This window comes from Betta splendens, chromosome 22 (assembly GCF_900634795.4).
Source record: "Betta splendens chromosome 22, fBetSpl5.4, whole genome shotgun sequence".
Taxonomy (NCBI): Eukaryota; Metazoa; Chordata; class Actinopteri; order Anabantiformes; family Osphronemidae; genus Betta; species Betta splendens.
Genome location: NC_040900.2, coordinates 10,725,145 through 10,744,413, shown reverse-complemented (window position 1 = coordinate 10,744,413; position 19,269 = coordinate 10,725,145). Strand labels below are relative to the sequence as shown.

The 19,269-nt window shown below is 41.9% G+C and overlaps 2 protein-coding genes across 4 annotated transcripts in view; both read left to right on the top strand.

Moving 5' to 3' along the window:
• The first annotated feature begins 94 nt into the window (after window positions 1-94).
• Window positions 95-19,238, top strand: scaf8 (SR-related CTD-associated factor 8). 3 transcript variants are annotated; one of them, XM_055505913.1, is made up of 21 exons: window positions 197-254; window positions 1,116-1,199; window positions 3,587-3,680; window positions 10,988-11,032; window positions 11,213-11,374; window positions 11,553-11,709; window positions 11,801-11,928; window positions 12,026-12,202; window positions 12,275-12,354; window positions 12,499-12,619; window positions 12,992-13,123; window positions 13,273-13,382; window positions 13,599-13,792; window positions 13,883-13,983; window positions 14,154-14,267; window positions 14,470-14,626; window positions 14,884-15,014; window positions 15,225-15,366; window positions 15,444-15,491; window positions 15,596-15,844; window positions 15,978-19,238. In XM_055505913.1, exons 6-21 carry the CDS (start codon window positions 11,631-11,633, stop codon window positions 17,867-17,869), a joined length of 3,855 nt encoding a protein of 1,284 aa, XP_055361888.1. In that variant the 5' UTR covers window positions 197-254; window positions 1,116-1,199; window positions 3,587-3,680; window positions 10,988-11,032; window positions 11,213-11,374; window positions 11,553-11,630; the 3' UTR covers window positions 17,870-19,238. The 3 variants fall into 3 exon arrangements, with proteins under 3 accessions (XP_055361887.1, XP_055361888.1, XP_055361889.1); XM_055505912.1 differs by lacking the exon at window positions 3,587-3,680 and having other exon boundaries at window positions 95-254; XM_055505914.1 differs by lacking the exon at window positions 197-254 and having other exon boundaries at window positions 1,183-1,199; window positions 3,590-3,680.
• The window catches only part of tiam2a (TIAM Rac1 associated GEF 2a), a 61,569-nt gene continuing 60,142 nt past the window's right edge, over window positions 17,843-19,269 (top strand). Inside the window, exon 1 of the mRNA XM_041069259.2 lies at window positions 17,843-17,883. The gene's annotated coding sequence lies outside the window, so the exon portion shown is untranslated. The remainder of the gene's footprint in view (window positions 17,884-19,269) is intronic.

The window sequence follows — 19,269 nt, the reverse complement described above, 5'->3', positions numbered from 1 at the left end:
ATACTCTTGACGTTAATATGCAGAGGACATCGTTATGACTGCCTGTAGTTCCCCAGAGTGTCCGACAGGAGGCGTTGGTCTCTGTAGATTTCCACAGTGGTTATGCGCCATATTGGCAGTTTCCTCCATCTCAGTAGACGTCGAGCATGCATGTCCCGAGCCGGTGACTGAAAGAGGTCCCCTGTAAATATTTACAGCCGCCTGCGAGCGAACAGCACAGCGCCATGGAGGCCGTCAAAGCGTTTAACAACGAGGTTTGTTTGAAACACGCTGCAGCATTTCGCACCTAGCGGGAAGGACACAGGTCCAATTCATGTAAGCGGTAGCCAGTAGGCTAGCGTTAGCATCCACTAGCGGAGGAGGGCTGTCCCCTGCAAGGCCGCTGACTGAGTAGCGCAATAAAACAAAACAGAAGGCTAATCGGCCTCTGGTTTAGGTGAACTGGCCAGATTATCGCCGGGAAAGAAGTTTTTGATGCCCACTGTGGATCGCCGAGGGTAACGGCGTGTGACTTTTCGAGCGGCTGTTGACAACGGTGCTAGCTAACGCGCTAGCAAAGCCGCCTCAGTTGCGTGATAAGTTGTTGTGGGATCTAGTTGAGAAGGACGAGGATACAACATCCACGTTCCATGCCGACTTTCCCCCCACATCCCCCGCAACAACAGACGGTCGGCCCTTTATTGCAGGGACACAGACTGATGGAGACGAGCTAACGCCAACCGTAGCCTGTACACACTGGCCTCAGAAAGCTATAGTAGAAGCGCAGCCATGATTTGTCTGCATTGACGCTGAAGTCACGGCACATAGCTCCCATGAATTACATTTACTCTTGGCAACTCGTTAGATATAATCTGTCGTGTATTCTATTTTTAGCGGACTTCAAAACAAATACAATGAAGCAGTCCCACGTTACGTCATTGTTTATAGAGTTAATTAGGAAGTCAGTGGTTCCGATGAGTTTTATTACACATGCGTAAATTCTAATAAACCTCGCATTGATGATTTCGTTGCAGTTTGTTCATTTAGTCGTTAAATCACTTGATGCTTATGATGCACAGTGGTAGTAGATACACGGTATGACAAAAGGTGTTCTGTGTTTCTGTATCATCTTTCAGCTGTACTCACTGAATGAGTACAAGCCGCCGATCTCCAAAGCCAAGATGACTCAGATCACCAAGTCTGGAATCAAGGCTATAAAAGTAAGTATGTAGTGTTATAACAAGAGGTGGGTGTTGGGGAATAAAGAAATGGTCATAAGTCACTTTGCTCTCCGCTTTTTATGGTCGACTACTATTTGTTCATTAAAAACACACATCGTGAGCATACGGTTATTTTAATGGACGTGTTTTAGCATTAGGGTGCACAACAAAATGGTTATTAACATAGGTTTTTTAACTAATTCAGTTAAATACCACTGTTATAAAGTAGTGGTTAGTTTGTAAATTTGTAAAGTTTGATAAAAAGCAAAGAACTAAAATGGAAACCTGGCTAAATTCTTGGATTGAAATGCAAATGTAAACCACTAGATCAATGTTAATAGTACAGCAGCAATTGTGATAGGAGGGTCTGTGTTTTGAACAGTTAATCCCTAACAGTCAGTGAATTCAGCCCAGATAAACTGATCTACACCCCCTTTCAGATCTAGTCAATGAATCCTATGTAAATACTTGTGTGCCATATTTAAAAATAGCTGCTGCTTTTAGATAAGTGCAACTTCGTCCAGTCATGTAAAAGCTTGTCGACTTGTGATCTCTCAGGTAACAATAAGTTACAGCAGTGTAAGTCTGTATGGCTCCTCACGTCCAGGTTATGTTTTCTTTTGTGAGTATAGAGACTGAGCATGCATATACTCAATAGGCTAAGAATGAATGCAGGCAGTGAAAATGCCTTTCTGGATATGTTAAATGGGGACAGAAGAGCAAGATGCAAACATGTTGGCACATACTTTTTTGATCTTATCTATCTACATCTATCTATATCGTATACCCATGCATGTAAAGTCCACTATTTTCAAAATCTAAGGATGACCATTTATGTTATTATTAAGTATTGTGCGGATAGCATTTAGTGTTGCATCTGGGGTTTTGCGTGAGCTTGATATATGGATCTGTTCAAGAAAGTAAGACGATGTACTTTGTAGTTCACAGATTTAGTGTAACATCCACAAAAACTAATGAGGAATGTCTTAAAAGAGGGGAAACTAAATATAGTGTTTGTCTCATTACTAATTGTTCTCATTAGTTGTTAAAGTATTTTAAAATTAAGCACTTGGCACCAAATTCAATATATAACGATCGTATCCGTGTGAGGAATATACACAGTCTAAATTGTTGTTAAAGCCCATTTGACACATTTAAGATCTTCATATGCTGACTGTGGACCCCACAGTCAACACTGAGTTTATTTTTAAGCAAGTGCTGTTGTCTATACAAATTATTATTATAATTATTATTATTCCCAAAATGTTCTAAAACCCAACTTTTCAATGTATTCCAAACCAAATAAATACAACCTTTTTATGATTTAAGCTTATATTAACTACAGTTAATACAGAAAAGCACAGAAGTTTTTATAGATAAGTTTAGCAGTGAGCCAATTTGCATAATCCTCAGATCCTGAAACCAAATTGATCTACCGAAATCTAGTCGTTTAAAATGTGTTATTTACACCTATGCTTTTACATTTTAAATCTCAGTGCTGTTACAATTGTTCAGTGTCAAACTACTGCTCTGATTAAAAGACGTGCCATAGGCTCACTGTCACATCAGTTTGTTTAAGATGATTTTATAAATGTCCAATGACACCTGATGAGCTTTGACAAAGGAGTTACAGTGGACATGTTAGTACATATAGCACCAGGTTTTTAGACTGGAGACACATTTAGCTCTTAGTTCTCCATACACAGCGTTGACGGTTTTGCCTTTTAGCCTTAGTTATCGTTTCCTATAACAGACCATAAGATACCAGTTGTATAGGAGGAGCGTTACCAGTTTGTACGTGACATTGGAGCAATAGATATTTAAGGTATTTTTTAAACTTAGTTGCTGGTCCTCGACAGTTTGGTTAAATAAATTATAATAAACGCTATTCTTGACACAAGTTGCTTCTCATCTCAACATATTTGATTTCGCTAACAGTATAGTGGAAACTATAATGACCGAATTGTGTTACTAAACACTGCCAAGAATTAGTCTGCGGCACATGTACTGCGGTCCTTTTTTTGCGTAGTGGTGGACATTTGAATTAGTTATCTATAGGTGGCTTTTAAGAGAATTAAGAGTTGTATAATTCAGTTCATTTCATGCTATTATTTTAGGAGAAAGGCTGACTGACCTAATCCTAATTAGCTATCTTGCTACATGACACAAAGCAGCTTAGCATTTTACTTGTTGAAGAGAAGCGAAAGCAATATTTATCCTGTTACTTTTATTAGCTTTAATTGATCATTTCAGGTTCAGCCTTTAATCATAAATCTCTTAATGTTTCCTTGTCCTGTCTGTGTTCCTCTTCTGAAGGAACTGTTGAACTTATGGTGTTAATGTGCCTGATGTTACCTGTGAATAACACCTCTTTCCCCTTCCCTCAGCAGCTCTCCCAGCTCCCCCAAAGCACTGAAAGTGAAGCAGGAGGATGGGGTGGAGAGAGTTACAAAGAGATAAGAGATTCCCTTACCAGCTTAGGTAGGAGTATGGGTTGTTTCACAAGGAAGATGGACGAAGACTCAAATCTTTTGAACTAAATTTGCTCCTACACACCTAGAGTTACTGAGCTTTTGCTGCTGTCTGAAGGCTGTGTTCCCTCTCTCTTGTTGTCTTGCGGTGGCTTTGAATTTGGAATTGTCTTTATTATGGAGATGCAATCATGAATTGTCTGGTGATAGCACTAGTGTTTTGTTGTAATTAACACATTTTTATTTTTAAATGCACTTGTCAGACGTTTTAGTGTAGCTTGAAACTTTAAATTGATGAAGCAGTCACTTAGTTTGGGTTTTGGTAAGCACACTTTTGTGTCTGTGGCTATTTTACCGGCCTTTGTTTTTCAGTTTAAGTACACGTGTTAAAACACAGTGTTGTAAGTCAGCATTTGTTTTGGTTTTCATGGTGTAAGGTGAGGGCTGGAGTTTTCTTAGGTTGACATTATGCTCAAGTGCTTTTCATAAAGCGTGCTCTTTCGGACTCAGTAGTGATTGATAAAGATTAATTTTTCATTAAAGCATCAGTTGTGTTTGTTTCCCAATGCAAAAAAAAATATTTGGATAGAGGAGCAGTAATTGACTTGTGCACACACACACACTATGTAGTGTGTAAGAACCTGAGTAGTTACTGCTGGTCTGCTGTGGAATTGAAGTGCTGTTGTCTTTTTTCAGTGTTGAATACAACATGCACAAGTCAGATACCTGAAGACAAAAACATTCTCCAGAACTGTGTTCACAATGACACAGTCCGGAGTTAGTTTCCCATACATGCAGCATACAACAGGAGAATGCCTTTGTCACACGCTGTCCTGCGTAGGGAGATAGTCCATGTGTTCTCTTGAAGGTGTGGTTCCTGCATAGAGCACATAGATTTATTTATTTCCATAAATAAATCTGTTTATTTATTTCCATATAAATGAATAAATCCATATAAATTTATAAATCTATTTTGTGCTCATAGTACATAGATACATCCATTAGGACATGTACATTACCTTGGTTTTGTGCTCTACAACATCAGAGAGCGTGTTGACTGAAGCCTGAGTATTCTGATACTGGACAATTACCAGTTTGACATAGCTTTTGACTTATATCAGGAAGCTTGTAGGTCAGTAACGACCTCAAATGAGACTCACTGACCATTCTCAGCTCCTCTGTAGTGCTTTTTGTTTACAGTTCAGATTTGAACTTTTTGTAACTTGTTTACTCGTGATGGTGAGTTGTTACTTGTGTGTATTGATAAGAAATAGAATAGGGGTGTATTTTACTGTGCAATAGATCAGACTTTTATTGCATTTGACCAGCAAATGTTGGAGTCATAACCATTGACCTTGAGGTCAGATGGTTATTTGCTGAATTGTTCATGACATCCTTGTGGCAGATCCTAATTCTGACTTCAGTTTTAACATCCCAGTACCAACAACAACGTTCTCTTTGCTTGTTGGTCAGCTGTCTGCCACGGGAACAGAAATGTAAACATAGGAAGAAGATCCTTTGTTGTGGAATACTGTAAGCGGAATGAGACAATTAAGACAAATTGCATAGGTTCTTCTGTGGCCATCCCTTTATTAGATTCATAGTGATCTGACCAAATGTCTAAGGCACCAAACATCCCCATGACTCTACAATGTGCGAATTGGATCAAGACCACCCAAGTGCATTCACTTAGTTCACACTAGACCAAACAACCGTGCCAAACAGGAAATTAAACCCGAGTTCTGTTTAAACAGACTAAAGCCCATGTGGTGTGAAATCACACAAAGTTGATCTTTGCCTTAACACTAAGTTGACCCATTTTGTCCTTGTAGTCTGTAGGCTGTGTACGTTGTGCCAGTGCTGGCACTCACAGCGGTAAAAACTGCCCACCCGTTGCTTTTGTCCTCTGTGTCGTGTTTTTGTCGTCAGTGCTGTCGTCATTTACTTCCCCTCACCAAAGGAACAAAGCCATTACAAATCTCTTAGATTATACAATGTGTGTGCTTTCAGGGCTAAGAATGAGCTGGGACTCATTGTCTTAAGATCTGTCAGACTAAATATTAATAAACACGCCAATCAGGAGTAAATTACCACTATTTAAATCACTGCGACTGAATCATCAGCAGTAAATCCTAACTGTCCCGTCAAGAATAAATAGCTTTCTAATTGCTGTTGTTTGAATCTATAGGTGCAAATGAACTTTATTTGATGGTATTTACATTTTGGTGTAGGTAATTTAGGCTTGTTTTTAAATTTAGTCATTATTTTCTGTGCGGCTTTAAACCTAAGCATTGCAGGCTAACTGAAGGTCTGGACCTTTTGCTTTACTGACTATGTTGTTCATTTCCTATTTCTAGAAAAGTTGAAGTTGAACTAGTGACTGACTGAAGTGTCAAAGTATATTTTAGGATCAGTTTTGTATCTGCTTTTTATTAAATACTTGGTCAGCAAGATTAGCACTTAATACATACAAAATACTGCCTAAGCTCTGCATAGTGTACTATGGATTTATCTGTGTAGTTGAAATGTGGCCTTGTAGTTCAATAGATAGATCATTCGAAGCAGAGGGTGCTTGGTTCGATCGCCACCTCTGGCACCAGCTGTGTCCTTGAGCAGTACAATTCATACTGGCTCCCTTGCCTGCACCATGGCTGCCATATTTCTTGCACGGACCAATTAAGTTTTTGTTATTTTTTATTATTACGTACATTTTATTATTATGTACAGTAGTGAGTCAACAACAACGTTAAAAAAACAGATACAATATTTTCATATATATTGTAATAATTCCTTTTGTATATTTTTAAAATCCTACCTCGCCCGTTAAGAGATATTTTCTCTTACTTTAAGTAATCATAGCTCTTCCCTTTGGGCAGTTGTGGATATTGAAGAACTATATCAATTGAGACTCGTCCCTTGATCACTACCTGAGTAGCTGTGTCCAACTCTTAGGTTAAGTACAGCAAAGAATCACATCAGTATGTTTCAATTCCAATATTTACAGATTCCATTGAATCTTTGGAAAATGTAGAAAAAACAAGTACCTCACATCCTGAAGCATCTGTCCCTCTGAAGTAAACATCCTTTATTCACTTGTCTTTCTGTTGTCTTCTTCCTTGCATCCATATGACAGATACAAGGAAGATAATGTGTGATAGAATGTAACGGAGATAAGGCTTTCACAACAGTTTAGATAGGATTTGGTCCGTCACTCCTTATGCTTTAGCAACAATGCGGTCACAGACCAAGGTCGTATCGCCAGGATATCAGATATAATCTCTCTCTGGCTACTGACCATGCTTGCACACTGCCGTGCTCAGAAAATGACTTTGTTGTCAGTTCAGACAACAGAATTTACAGAATTTACTCATAAATGTCACTTATTGAGTTTTTTAGATTTTTAGTGTGCATCCGAAAATGAAGGAGGGGAAGAAAGTGACATTGTGTTTAAAAATCCATTTATTTTGCTTATATTACAGTAAATAATACACACCACTACAACAAGTATTTAATTTTGAGTGGGTTTAAGTCTGGATGAGAGGTAGCGTAGACCTGTGACCCTGACGAGGACAAAGCAGTAGAAAATTAGTGCGAATGGGTGGAAGTCATTTTTATTTTGTAGTTATGTTCAAAACAGTAGCCTGCTCCATTTTACAAATAGTATATTAGGAATTCATATAAACTAGTTTAGCAAAGAAAGCAAGAAACTACTTTTAAAAATATTTTACATACATAATTTTGTGGTTGTAAAGCTTTACTTGAAAATGCGGATTCAATGAAGAGAAACCGACATTTGCAGACATTGCACAACAACCCACAACATTAAAGCAGCCATGTGGGTTATATGTTAACTAGTGTCAGAACACACACAGTGTATTGCTAGTGGATGTTTTAATGAATGCGACCTCTGTCCACCGGACGTCAAGTCCACCAACACAACATTTAGCTTTGTGTCTCATGCGTGTTTCTTGTTTGTGTAATCTAATTGCCACAGCAGACTGTGGCATAGCTTTGTACACCTCAGTTATCTGAAAGTTGCTGTTTTCTCTCATTTGTTGAATAGATAACAGCCTACGCTCACCTCTGCAGTGTACTGGATCAGTTGCTGCAGTCACAGGTTCCCACTGCCGCAACTGGTGTTATGAGCATGTGGCTTCTATTGAGAGATTCTTCTGCTCAGGAGGTCTCACCTTAAAGTCAAGTTTTAGTTATGTTTGAAATCAGGGCATCTTGCTTCATGCAGATTTCATTCTCATCATTTTAAATGAGAGAATATGTATTATTTGTGATTTTTAGCCCAAATTGGCAATTTGTGATTATGACAAATTTTTTATTTAGCAAAACCACAATTATGGTTTTCCTAAGCGCAATTGATTGAATATTATGTATATGTATGCATGTATGTCAAGTTTTTCTAGTTCATGGGCCTGACAGTGGTGTTGTCATCAGCTGTGAGGCTTTTTGCCACTGCCAGTAAATACACACATATATGCAAAGTTTGTGTATCTTAAACTGTTATTTAAACTGGGATGTGATGTTTTAAAATATCCTTCCACCTAACTGGTCGTTACGGAGTCGTCTTAGCAAAGCGTACTTCCTAAAACCCTTCATCTCTACACAGCAGGCTTGCTGTGTCAAAAAGGCTACTACATTCCCGATAGTACTAGTTAGTGTTGCTGTTCTTGTTGACTACTGACACTTTAACTGTTGTGGTTACACTGGTTTTCAATATATTGCTTAAACCTACCTTAAACAAGTTTAGTTTTGCTCTTTTACTTGAATTTGACCATAGTGTCTGATCTTTTAATTAGTTTGTATTAAATAGTTATTTGTAGGTGAGATACTTTATTTCTGCATTATAGTTTTATAAAACATTATTTAATATATCCCAATATCCCTCATAATAATGAGGGACTTTGTAGCGCCGTTATCACTGATACTGTCTAATGGTTTAAGTTGCCACCTTATCTTGACATTGCTTGTCATACTGCGTTTGAACTGATCTGTTTAACATGACTGTATGATGAACTATTGTTTCTTTAATATTTGCACATGCACAGATGTTTAAAAGGTATTCACATTAGATTTGTAAAGGTTGTCTTGCAGCTCATTAACTTAACCAAGGCTCAGTTGAACGTCAGTATTTCATTTAATCTTTCATGTCTATGCGTAGTCAAGGAATTAACAGCTGTAACTTCAACACCTACTAGCATCATCTCTAGAAGAGAGCGAACCGTCAGACAGTAATATCTTATCATAATTATATTACTCACGGTTTATGTCTGCAGGTTAGATGAGTTCTGCCTCTTTATTCTCATGATTGACTTTTGTTTTCTAAAGTCTCCCTGTGATAAATCCAGACTGATCAGAACTCATTCATTAAAAAAATTAAATAGACAACCTAAAGTTTTTACTATAATAAGATGAGGGCAAATATGCTTAGTTTTGTTGTCTCACAGTTATGTAACCCACTAAGTTTTGATAACTTTGATAGTGTAACAGCTTTGATTTGTGTACCTTGTACTAGGTGCATCATCTCTTTGCATGTAAGGAAAGGCTCAACAGGCTCAAAGTGATGCTGCTACTGTTGTTCTGTAGAGATATGGATGTCAGCATCACAGCATGAATTGAGTGACACTTACTGCTCATCTTTTATTTAGAGACCCCCCCCCTCCCCACCTTAAAGGGCTGGAGCTCATTAGATGAGTGGACCTATGCAAAAAGCTGGTCAATTAGTCATAATTTGTAATAGCCAACAGAGGCTTTTCTATTGATTATTGAAAAAGTATAAATGTAAATAAAAACTTTGCTGTCTGAATAAAAGTGACTATAGGTTAGAATTTGCCAGGGGTATGAATAATTTGGGGCTTGACTGTGTGTGGGTGTGTGTGTGCATCTGTGTGCATGCACTTTAAATTTGTAAAGCAGCTGGCTGATCAACACAGGAACATTCTATAGAGAATGCGTGCTTATGACATCAAGGTATACGCAAGTCATCGATTGGCAAAAGCTATTTCAGTGGCAACGTTAAGATGAAAGAGATGTGGCCTGCTAAAATTTGTAATCACTTTTTAATTAGGCTAGAGCTTTTGTGTGAATGCATATACAATAGATTATTAAAGAAATTAAATGTATGTTTTACAGAGTGCTGAAGTACTAAGAACCATGCTTCTGGCTTTGAAAGGTGGCAGGAAATTAAATCTCTGGCCATTTCAGTGGGTGAACTAAAACTACTGCAGAAATGAATCCAGACGTCAACTCAAATCTGAAACAAACACAAAATATACTGTAGATGTCTAAATAAGTCACTTATGGCTTGTTTATTTAGATGGTTTGCAGAAATGAAAATTAAGGTTGTGTGTGTCTTGTGTCAGCTGATTCAGTAAAGTGTGAGAGAGACTGTGAATGACCATGGACCACTGCTTCTATGATGAGTTGAGTCCAGATAAATTTCATTTCAGGCTGTTGTAGTTTTACTCTTTCTCCCACTGAAGGCAGACACATATTTCAATACTTGGTCAGTTTGTCATGCTGCGTATTCAGTTCCTTTGCTGTTGGCTTATTTTGTTGGCATGACCCACAGACTTTACCTGCATAGTGAAATAATTCGACTTGCAGGAGAAATCTAATTTACTTTGTTAAACTACACATCAGGGAACTGCAGTTAACTTCTATCTCATTAAATGTTTGTTTATTATCTGGTTAACAGTATCCAGACTGGCTAGGCCTTGTTTAAGCAAAGACCTGAGCTACTGTACTACTACTGTATGGGACTATTCTGTTTGCCATACAACACCTTAGAACAGGGGGTGGGCATTTCTGGACCTCGAGGTTCGCTGTCCAGCTGGTTTTCCAACTCTCCCTTCCCCAACTACCGCTGATTACCTCGATCGGGTGTGTTCATTCATCCAGCAGGTGAAAAACCTAACTGAGACACCCGATGAAGGTGATCAGCAGGGAGACTTGGAAAACTAGCACGGACAACGGCCCCCGAGGAACAGGAATGCTCACCCCTGCCTTAGAGGTTAACATGAGTAAATCTTTAGCTATTTTAAAATAACCACCAGGAGTCAGAATTTAAGTTTGTGATTATTGGACGGGGTAACGGTTAGGAGGATGAAGTGGTGCTTTTCTGAATCCAGTGGAAAATTGTTCCTAAAAATGTAAACCAATTACTAAGCAGCACAGTTGTGTATTCTTTTCTTTCAGATCGGCGGTGCTGCTGATTTATTTTTACCTTTATTTTTGCAGATGTTTGCTCAAAGATACAGCCTTTAACTCACCCAAAATGTTCCTTTGCTTTGTTTCTACTTTTAGTTCTACAAGCATGTTGTCCAGAGTGTGGAGAAGTTCATTCAGAAGGTGGGTTATGTTTAAAATGTGGACTGTGGACCCCAATTTACATAAATTCAGTAAAGTTTGAGATTTAAATTACAAGTCAGTGTACATTAATTTCTTAGTAATGCTTAAACTTTTACAGAATTTTCAAGCCTTCCCTACTGTTTTGTTTCTTTTATAACATGCGCTATTGATTTATTGCAGTGCAAGCCCGAATACAAGGTTCCAGGACTATACGTCATCGACTCGATTGTCAGACAGTCACGTCACCAGTTTGGCACAGAGAAGGATGTTTTTGCCCCACGCTTCAGCAAGAACATCATTCCAACGTTCCAGCACCTCTATCGCTGCCCTCCAGATGATAAGGTCAATGTTTTAGGGTTCTGCTTAGTTTTGTAGACTTTCATTGTTAAGTGAGAATTATAGAATGTTATAATTATGTTATTTATCAAATAAAGATCAAGAACTGGAGTTAAACCATCCCTTTACACTAGTTGTAATTGCCAAATCACAGTTGTTGTTGTTGTTTTTTTGCTATTACCAGAGTAAAATAGTTCGAGTCCTGAACCTGTGGCAGAAGAATGCAGTCTTCAAGAGTGACATCATCCAGCCTCTTTTGGACATGGCCGCAGGCATTCCTCCTCCTAGTGTCACACCTGTCATGCCTACTAGTGCTGCCCCAGTCAATAACACTACTCCTGGTCAGTCCGTTTGAAATATCTAAACAGGAATGTGTTAATGCTGTGAGACTCTCGTAGCGGTTACATCATGCATCAACCTCTTTGTATCCAGGCACGCCAGCCACCCCGGCGACCCCAGCCAACATTGTGCAGGGTCTGCCTGACTGGGCGTCCCAGATTACCAATAGGGACACTGTGGCTGCGGTGGCACAAATCCTGCAGAGCCCTCAGGGACAACAGGTTAGTGATCAATACACGATTAACTCGACTGTGACAACAATCCAGGACTTCTTGTGCAAAATTTAATGCAACATATCTGTATTGTCACTTGTTGTAGCTCCAGCAACTGGTACAGAGTTTGCAGATGCAGCAGCAGAAGCCCCAGCCGTCTCTGCTGCAGGCCTTGGATGCCGGCCTGGTCGTGCAGTTGCAGGCTCTGACGGCTCAGCTCACAGCTGCTGCTACTGCCAACACACTTAACCCCCTAGAGCAGAGGGTCTCTTCTTTTAATAAGGTAAAGGCGCGGTAATTATCTGTTGGTTGCACATCTCATTTTAAGCACACCTAATTTATGTGTTTCTCTCAGAAACTCCTGGGTCCCTTTGACTTTGGAAACGACCCCGAACGTGGAGACGAGTCTAAAAAGGATAGCTCATCCTCTCAGCTGTGAGTTCAGTGTGATTTGTTATCACAGTTTTCTCCCACGCCAAAAGTAACTGGTTAACAGTAGTCCAAATTTCTTGTTGCCTCACTGTATCAAATGCCTCCCAGTTGGTGCTTTCATCTAATCTAGTTGTTTACTGCTTCCAGGCCTATGGTGTCTGAGCCCATTAACAGCTCACTCTTCCATCAGTTGGCTGAGCAGCTGCAACAGCAGAATCTGGAGCAGTTTCAAAAGCAGCTGCTAGAGCACCAGCAGCATCAGCAGAAGGCATGTTGAATATACACACACACACACACACACACACACACACACACACACACACACACACACACACACACACACACACACACACACACACACACACCAGTTATTTAATTTTATGGTTTTCAGGAATTGTAATGTGCTGTGAACCAACCCATGATGTGCTATGTTTTATGCTTTGTAAATATGAATCACTGTAAAACTTATTTGCGCAGTTATAGCCCCACTTTTCACATCCACATAATAGTTAAGTACTAATTTAGAACGTTTGTGACCACTACAGTCTACAAATAAATATCAGCTGTGATATCAGTTTTCATGGTTGATCATCTCTACCTAGATGCTAAAAAATAAATTTCATTCATATTGTCCTTTCAGGTTATGACTATAGAAGGACAGGACTCGATCTTTGGGCAGGAGAACACCATTCCAACTGCTCAAAACAGTAACCAGCCACAGCTTCCTGAGCCAGACGACAAAACAGACGATTCTATAGACAACCAGCAGCAGGTAACCTGACCGAGAACTATTAGGAAAACTGAATAATTATTATTGATGTTGTATTACTCATGTATTGTTGGAGTACATGTCTCTGTCCAAGAACTACTGTAAAATACTTGTTTCATATAGAGGTGTCGAAATTGCTGTGTCTTTTTTAGGACATGGATCTGGACGAGGGCCCAGATGGAATGGAGGAGGAGATCTTTGAAGCAGAAGAGAAGAAAACTGTTAGCACACGGTCCAGAACACGCTCGAGGTCACGCTCTAGGTCAGCTTTATTTATGTCTAACAACTCTGTAGCAGAATTTACAAGACAATAAGACAGCAGTTATAGGTAGCAAATGAAAGTTGCTGTCAAAGAACCATATAAACCCATGGTATCAGGTTTCATCAGTTCTCTAAATCCCTGTAGAAAAGATGCCATAGTGACTATGACTAAGTCAGTCTATAAAACATTGGCTAACTTGGCCTTTTCTGTCTGTAGATCTCCGAAGAGGAGAAGGTCCAGGTCCCGCTCTGGCTCGCGGAAACGTAAACATCGCAAGCGATCGCGCTCTCGCTCTAGAGATCGCAAGAGGAAGTCTTCGCGGTCATACTCAAGCGAAAGACGCGCCCGAGAGCGAGAGAAGGAGCGGCAAAAGAAAGGACTTCCTCCCATACGGTCTAAAACATTAAGTGGTAAGTGGATATTTATTGTATTAAATTTATTTGGACATTTTTCTCTGCCTTAGTCTAATGAATATTGTTTTTTTTCCTGCCATCAATCAGTGTGCAGCACAACCCTGTGGGTGGGCCAGGTGGACAAAAAGGCCACCCAGCAGGACCTGACTAATCTCTTTGAAGAATATGGCCAGATTGAGTCCATCAATGTAAGTAGGTCTTTCTGGTCCCCTATGTAAGTTACTGTACATCATTCACATAAGTGTATGAACCAGCGGTGGTGGGTGGAGGGGGCGCGCTCATGTCACTCTCTTCTGCAAGTCAAAGCTAAATAAAATGGCCACATCCACTGTAATGTAATCTGTGTGTTCCCGTTCAGATGATCCCTCCCAGAGGCTGTGCCTACATCTGTATGGTCCACAGACAGGATGCCTACCGCGCCCGCCAGAAGCTCAGCACCGGCTCTTTTAAAATTGGCTCCAAGGTTATCAAGGTATCCATTACCTTTTGTAATTTGATTGATGGCATTCTCATTCTCCTTGTGGTTTCACCTGATGCCGTTTTTCATTGCCCTCCAATAGCAAAGGCTCAGGGGATGACTTAGCTTTCCAGGCACACAGATCATTGTCTGCTCCGAGAAATGTTATTAAAAATACCTTTATGTGTTTATTTTTTTTGTCTCCCTCCTCACACAGATCGCATGGGCCCTAAACAAGGGGGTGAAGCAGGAGTACAAACAGTTTTGGGATGTGGATTTGGGTGTTACCTACATACCTTGGGAGAAGGTGAAGCTGGATGACCTGGATGGCTTTGCTGAAGGAGGAATCATTGATCAGGAGACGGTTAATGATGGTGAATAGAGAGACATCTACTAGTTAACTTATTTCTTTGGCACACATACTAGATCTGTTGAATGAATAACATTTAGTTAACTATAATTGGGACACATGCATGTAAAGGTATTCAAACAGTTTTATTTGATCATAAAATGGTTTTGTTTTCCAGCCTATTTGCTCAGTTGTTAGCTTCGTTACTGCATTTTAAAACTTTATCCAAGTATTTCATGATCGAGCAGGGAATTGATTCCAGTGTTTTGTCTTTGCTCGCAGAATGGGAAGCGGTCAAGAATGCTGAGCCAGCCAAGGAAGCAACGAGTCAGTTAGTAAGCGCTGACACTACAGCCGCGTCAAACAGCCAGGCTGAGATGTACACGCAGCAGGTGACCATGATGCCTGTACAGGTACTGCAGCATTTCTCTCACTGTTGCATGGCTTCTCACTAATTCTCACTTTTCACAGTTCTGCTACAGGATGAGATCAGAATAAACTTGAGTTTCAATATTTTATCACGCGCTGCTTTGTTTAATGTATTTTTTTCGGATGCAGTACATGCATTTAGACAGAGCTACAGAACTCCAGTAGCAGTTTAATAGTGGGCTTTTATCTTTTAGCTACCAGTGGCCCAGGCTGTTCAGAGTGCAGTAGGGCTGGTGCCTCCTACCTTCCCCGTCACCATGAGCATCCCCCCACCAGGCTACGGGCCACCACCGCCCTTCATCAGGGCTGGCTTTAATGCCTCTCAACCTCCACCAGGTAAATAACACATGCATTCAAAAAAAAAAGATCACACATATTCAAACTCAGTAGCTAAGTCAGATTTGTTTTTGCAGGTTTTATGCAGGCAGCACAGACAGCAGGCATGGCCCCAACAACTACTTGTAAGTATTTATGATTAGCCCTAGAACGCTGTTCCAAATGTCTTTTTGGTTAGGATTTATTGGGTTGGATTAAATTAGAATTTTCTCCTTCATTCCTTTTGTAGCTTTAGTTCAGCCGACCGTGGCCTCAAGCCAAGAAGCTGTCAAGGAATCACCGTTCAATGCGATGATCCCTCCGACCAACACAATTGCTGGCAGTTTCATGCCCTCGGCCATCCCCGGAGCCAGCGTGTTCAGCCCAGTGGGAGTCCAAACTCAGCAAGCTACCAATGACAAAGCAGTCCAGTCTACAGAAGGAATGGATGCTGCTGCCGCTGCTGCCGCTGCTGTTGCTGCAGAGCTCACGCTGCAAGGTGAGACACCAGCAACATGCTTTGAAAGAGGACAGAGAAACACATTCTTGTTTGGGTTCACAAAGGTTTTTTGTGTCTGGAACTATATTTAAAACTACTTATTATTTTAATAGTATTGTGTTTTTTTTAACAGGTATGCAGAATGCAGTCCGCAGTGGAATGGGCCTCTTAGGCATGCATCCTACTGCCTCACTCACCCACTCGCTGCATCCTTCTGGTCTCTCTGGGCAAAGAATGCCTGGTCTGATGCCTCTAGACGTGCGACCCAACCTCCTCCAGCCCGGGGCTGCTGCGCGCTTCCCCCTCCTCATGCAGCAGGGCCATACCCAGCAATCTGCTGGTCTCCTCGACAGCTCCCTCCAGGCGCAAGCTCGTGCAAGGGCTCCATTCCCACAGCTGGACCCCTTCAACCGGGCTTCAAACCTTACTAATGAAAATTTATCCAAGACCGAAGATGAGTCGTCTTCTGGTGCTGATGAGGGCAAAGACCAGGACTACCGCTTCCCCCCAGTGGATAAGCAAAGTACTGGCTTGCTGAGGACACCTCCACCAGAGCAGAGGGAGACACTTGGAAGCGGTAGTGCAGCAGCAGGAGGGAACAGACCTCCTTTGCTTCAGACACCAGGGGCACAGCCAGCCAGAACCAGCCTGGTGGGACGTCTGCAGGCCTTGGCAGGTTTCACTCCAGATAACCGCTGGAACCAGACCAGAGGGGATTTCGATGAACGCGATGGCATGCGAGGAGGTCCACAGACTTCTAGTGGTCCTAAAGGCTTCAGGGAGGAGCACTCGACACCTGGGCAGACCTTCCCCAATCGTTTTGACAGCCGCCCGGGAACAGCTGGAGGCGCAGCAGGGGCTTCTGGGAATACAGGAGCGGGTGGAGGACCACAGGCCTGGAACCGAAGTGGCGGCGCCACCGCACCTTTTGACAGTGAGTTACATCAAGACCTAGATGACCGAAGACGACCATGGGACAGGCAAAGAGACAGAGATGAAAGAGATTTTGACTTCAGGAGGGACATGAATGGTAATCGCCACAGCAGAGACAGAGACCGAGACCGAGAGCGTGAGAGGGACAGAGACAGAGACAGAGACAGAGAAAGGGAGCGAGGCCGAGACCGCACAAGAGAAACTGAACGTGACAGGGACCGTGACAAAGAGCGAGATCACGAGAGGGAACGTGAACGTGAACGTGGCAGCTGGACACCTCTCCTCCCTCTGCCCACACCTCTGCTTCCAACTCCACCTCTTAATCCCAATCTGACCTTGAACCAAGGCAAGCTCCTTTCACCGCTTAAATTAAATCCACAGGTTCAATCCCGATTCCAAGCCCCGGCCCTGCCTCAAGCTCAAGCGAAGACCTCTCTTTTGAGTCTGAATCAGCCGCTGGTGCCGATCAAGTCTCCACCGTCATCGCAGAACCAAGCAGCCGTGCCTGAGCCCCAGTCAGAAACGCCAGTCGCACCGGAGACACCTCAGACTCAGCCGTCGCCGATGGCCCTGTCGCCTGACCCCTCATCTGACAGCAAAAGTCAGAGTCCGTTAACAGAGGTTCTCACTCGAGCTGAGTCACCGGACACACCTCCAGAAACAGCATCACCTTTTGCAGACACTAAGACACCAAACCAAGCCTCCCCCTTGGTTGATTCCCCATGCCGAGACTCCCCTGTGGCCTTCACACAAGCTGCCAGCCCCCCCGCGGAGGCAGCGTACTCTCTGGAGGAGCAGGAAAGCACACAGAAGGACGAAGAGGAGTCACGGAGTCACTCCTCGCCCCAACCCCAGTGGGTCAATGGGTCTGGCATGGACAATAGTATTGTGGCTGAGCCTACGCCTGAAGCCTCCCCCGAGCCTAGTCCAGACCCCTCATCTGGTCCCGCGCTCCCTGAAAACGAACAAGAGGAGGCGCTTCAGGAGCAGCTTGCCTCTCCTGAGGACGTAGACAGTGAACAGAGTGAGCCGATGGAGGATGCTGCGAGTCAGCCAGTGGTAGACACTGTCACAGACACTGAGGGGACATAATCATCACTCAGTAGGTAAAAGATCATTTTGTAAAATTGTCTCTTCTCTGTACTCATGTCAGCAAATCGCCACCACACGGGACATGATGAATACTGACTCAAATCAGTTATTGTCTAATAACCAGTAACAAATGATTTTATCTCTTACCAGTGTACTTAAATAGAAGGCTCACTAGCTGTTTTATTGGTAGATTTTGTTTGTATTTTATTTCCTTTTTTAAGTTGTGATGCCACCCCACCGATTTTAATTAATCAGAACCTGATGGATTTTATCATACTGCCTGCCAAAATGTTTCAATTGTGTATGGGAAAAGTGGGCTTTGACCTTCCTATGGAAGAGAGTAAGAAATCCTGGCTGTTCAACGAGAGATTGAGTATAGATCACAGGATACTTGCAAACAGCTGTTGCTGGTCCTATTTCTGTCTCCTTTTAAAAAAAAAAAAAAAAAAAAACGCCTCTGCAAAGTTTTCAGTGAAGGCTTTTGCGGCGCTCCGCGATGCTTTTCCGTCTCTGAGCAGAACAAATAGCCTGCATACAGCGAGACCGTCACATCTGCTCCTAATTGGATAGAATGAACATCTTTTAAAAAAAAGTGAAACACGTGAAAATGTTGTATCCCCAAAATAAATGTCTGTAATTTGTTTCCAATTACAACAACACAAGTGGGAAATGCCAGGGGGGGTGAAAAACAAAACGAACCGTGGGATGTTCTCATGTCGGGTGCATATTGTTTTAGTTTGAAATAAACATGCTTTGTCTGTTTTAAAACACATGCTTTAGGACTGTTTTCTGACCCAGGACCAGTGGAAACTAAGACGGCTTTACAGACTCATTCGCATTGTGTGCTATCACCTCGGTCAATTTGATCTTCTCGTATCTCAAGTTTGCTGCTTTGCCATCCGCCCGCCAAGCACTTTTGTTGGATGCGACCGTGGGACTTGTAGTTCTGTAGTTGCGGATGACTTCAGCCAGTACGTTCCCGTCAGATGTTGCTGGGTGACTGTTGCGGATGGGATTGTGCCTTTTTTCTGAATGGATTTTGTGGTTCGCGACGCTACCCAACACTACCGCGAGACTGTGTGCGTAAGTTCTGTCAAGAGAAATCGACCCTGTCCGCAATTGACTCGTTGACAATTGGAGCGGTAGCTGCGCCGTTTGTACAGCACTCGCCTCGATCACAATATTTACTCACTCTGTGCATGCAGGCCTGTAGCCATGTTTTAACCTTCCTGTCTCTCTTGTTCATTTCATACTTGTAGTGGTTTTCTGTTGAGACAAACTACTAGAAACGTCATAGTCTGTTGTTCTCAGACCAAAATGTCTACTTACAGGAGTTGTAATGTTGAATAAAAATTGAAGGTGCATCCGATTTGTGCTGCTCGTATTGTCGTGAATCCAGA